We start from the raw sequence: 1,378 nt of genomic DNA on the forward strand, positions 1-1,378 counted from the left end.
CAGAGTCTTGATATGAATCTTGGTGATTACTTTCTGTGCATCCATGCACAAGTGTAATATGATAGAATGGGCCCTGATTCTGGAGGCCGAGGACATGAGTTCAAAAATTTTTTTGTTTTGTTTTTGCTTTTTGGTGAGGCAGTCGGGATTTGACCAGGGTGATGCAGCTAATATGTGTCAAGTGTCTGAGGCTGGATTTGAACTCAGGTCCTCCTGACTCTAAGGCTAGAGCTCTATCCACTGTGACACCTAGCTGCCCCTCCTGTTTAATTCTGATCCTAAAGCATTTAGCCTTTTTGAGCCTCAGTGCCCTGACTTATAAAATAAGGTCATTAGACTACTTTGGAAGGCTTTCTGTCTTCAGACATCCCATGTTAAAACCAAAAAATCCTAGGAGAATAGCAGCATTTTAAGAAGGAGCTGGGGTAGGGGACGTTGTGTTTCAACATTAGGGAAGGCACCAAACGTGAACTTTTCCCTTTCTGATGTTTTGCTGAGGCCTGGTTCTGTGTTCAGGAGAGGGAAGCTTATTTCCAAAATAATTGGGGAAGATTGATCACACCAGGTATATGTTTAGTTCTCAGAATGTATTCTCCAGACAGACAGAAATGGAGGGGCGTGTCCTCCCAGGGGTGGGGAGGGACAGGAATGATCACCCCTCATTATAGCTGAGCCCCAGGAGGTAGAGTGGCCTCTGGGGGAGGGGGGGAAGGGTCACACAGTGAATGCTTTTTGACCTGTTTTGAGCAGGAACATGGACTGGACTTCCAGCGACTCCTTGATGCCAGCAGCTACAAAGAGGCCTTTCGGCAGGACATGATCCGCTGGGGAGAGGAGAAGAGGAAGGTGGACCCAGGCTTCTTCTGCAGGAAGGTTGTGGAGGGGGTCCCCCAGCCTGTCTGGGTAAGGGCAGTTGCGAAAGCCCTATTTCAGAAGGTTCTTTGGGGCTTGATGATCCAGCCTTGGACCTTTCCTCATTCCCCCCCACCCCCCATCCCTGGAGTGCAGAATGTGGTTGAAAGTAGCAGATCCATCCCAAGGCAGAAACTGCATGTCTTCCTTCCTCTGGACCCCTCCTCCCTTCCTGCTCATGTACCTTCTATGGTGCCAGGACCCAGGAGGGCCACACATAGTTAACTCTCCAGAGAGATTCATTGAACACCTGCTGTATCACTGTCCAGCACTGTGCTGAGGGATATGAGACATGGTTCCTGTTGGTGAGGAGCTCACAGTCTGATAACAATTAGCATTTATATGGGGCTTTAAGGTTTGCAAATTGCTTTACATGTGTTATCTCATTTGATTCTCACAATTATACTTCTTATACTTTACTCCCCCTCTCAATTGGACAGGGCATCTTTCTCCTTTGCCAAGGCAA

The 1,378-nt window shown here is 48.0% G+C and overlaps 1 protein-coding gene across 1 annotated transcript in view; it reads left to right on the plus strand.

Moving 5' to 3' along the window:
- Window positions 1-1,378, plus strand: part of LOC114049906 (phosphomevalonate kinase-like) — a 20,970-nt gene that overhangs the window by 7,540 nt on the left and 12,052 nt on the right. The window contains exon 3 of the mRNA XM_027871355.1: window positions 751-903. Coding sequence (XP_027727156.1) covers window positions 751-903 — 153 coding nt within the window. The remainder of the gene's footprint in view (window positions 1-750; window positions 904-1,378) is intronic.

The sequence above is a fragment of the Vombatus ursinus genome, unplaced genomic scaffold, assembly GCF_900497805.2.
Source record: "Vombatus ursinus unplaced genomic scaffold, bare-nosed wombat genome assembly UNPS02014798.1, whole genome shotgun sequence".
Classification (NCBI taxonomy): domain Eukaryota; kingdom Metazoa; phylum Chordata; class Mammalia; order Diprotodontia; family Vombatidae; genus Vombatus; species Vombatus ursinus.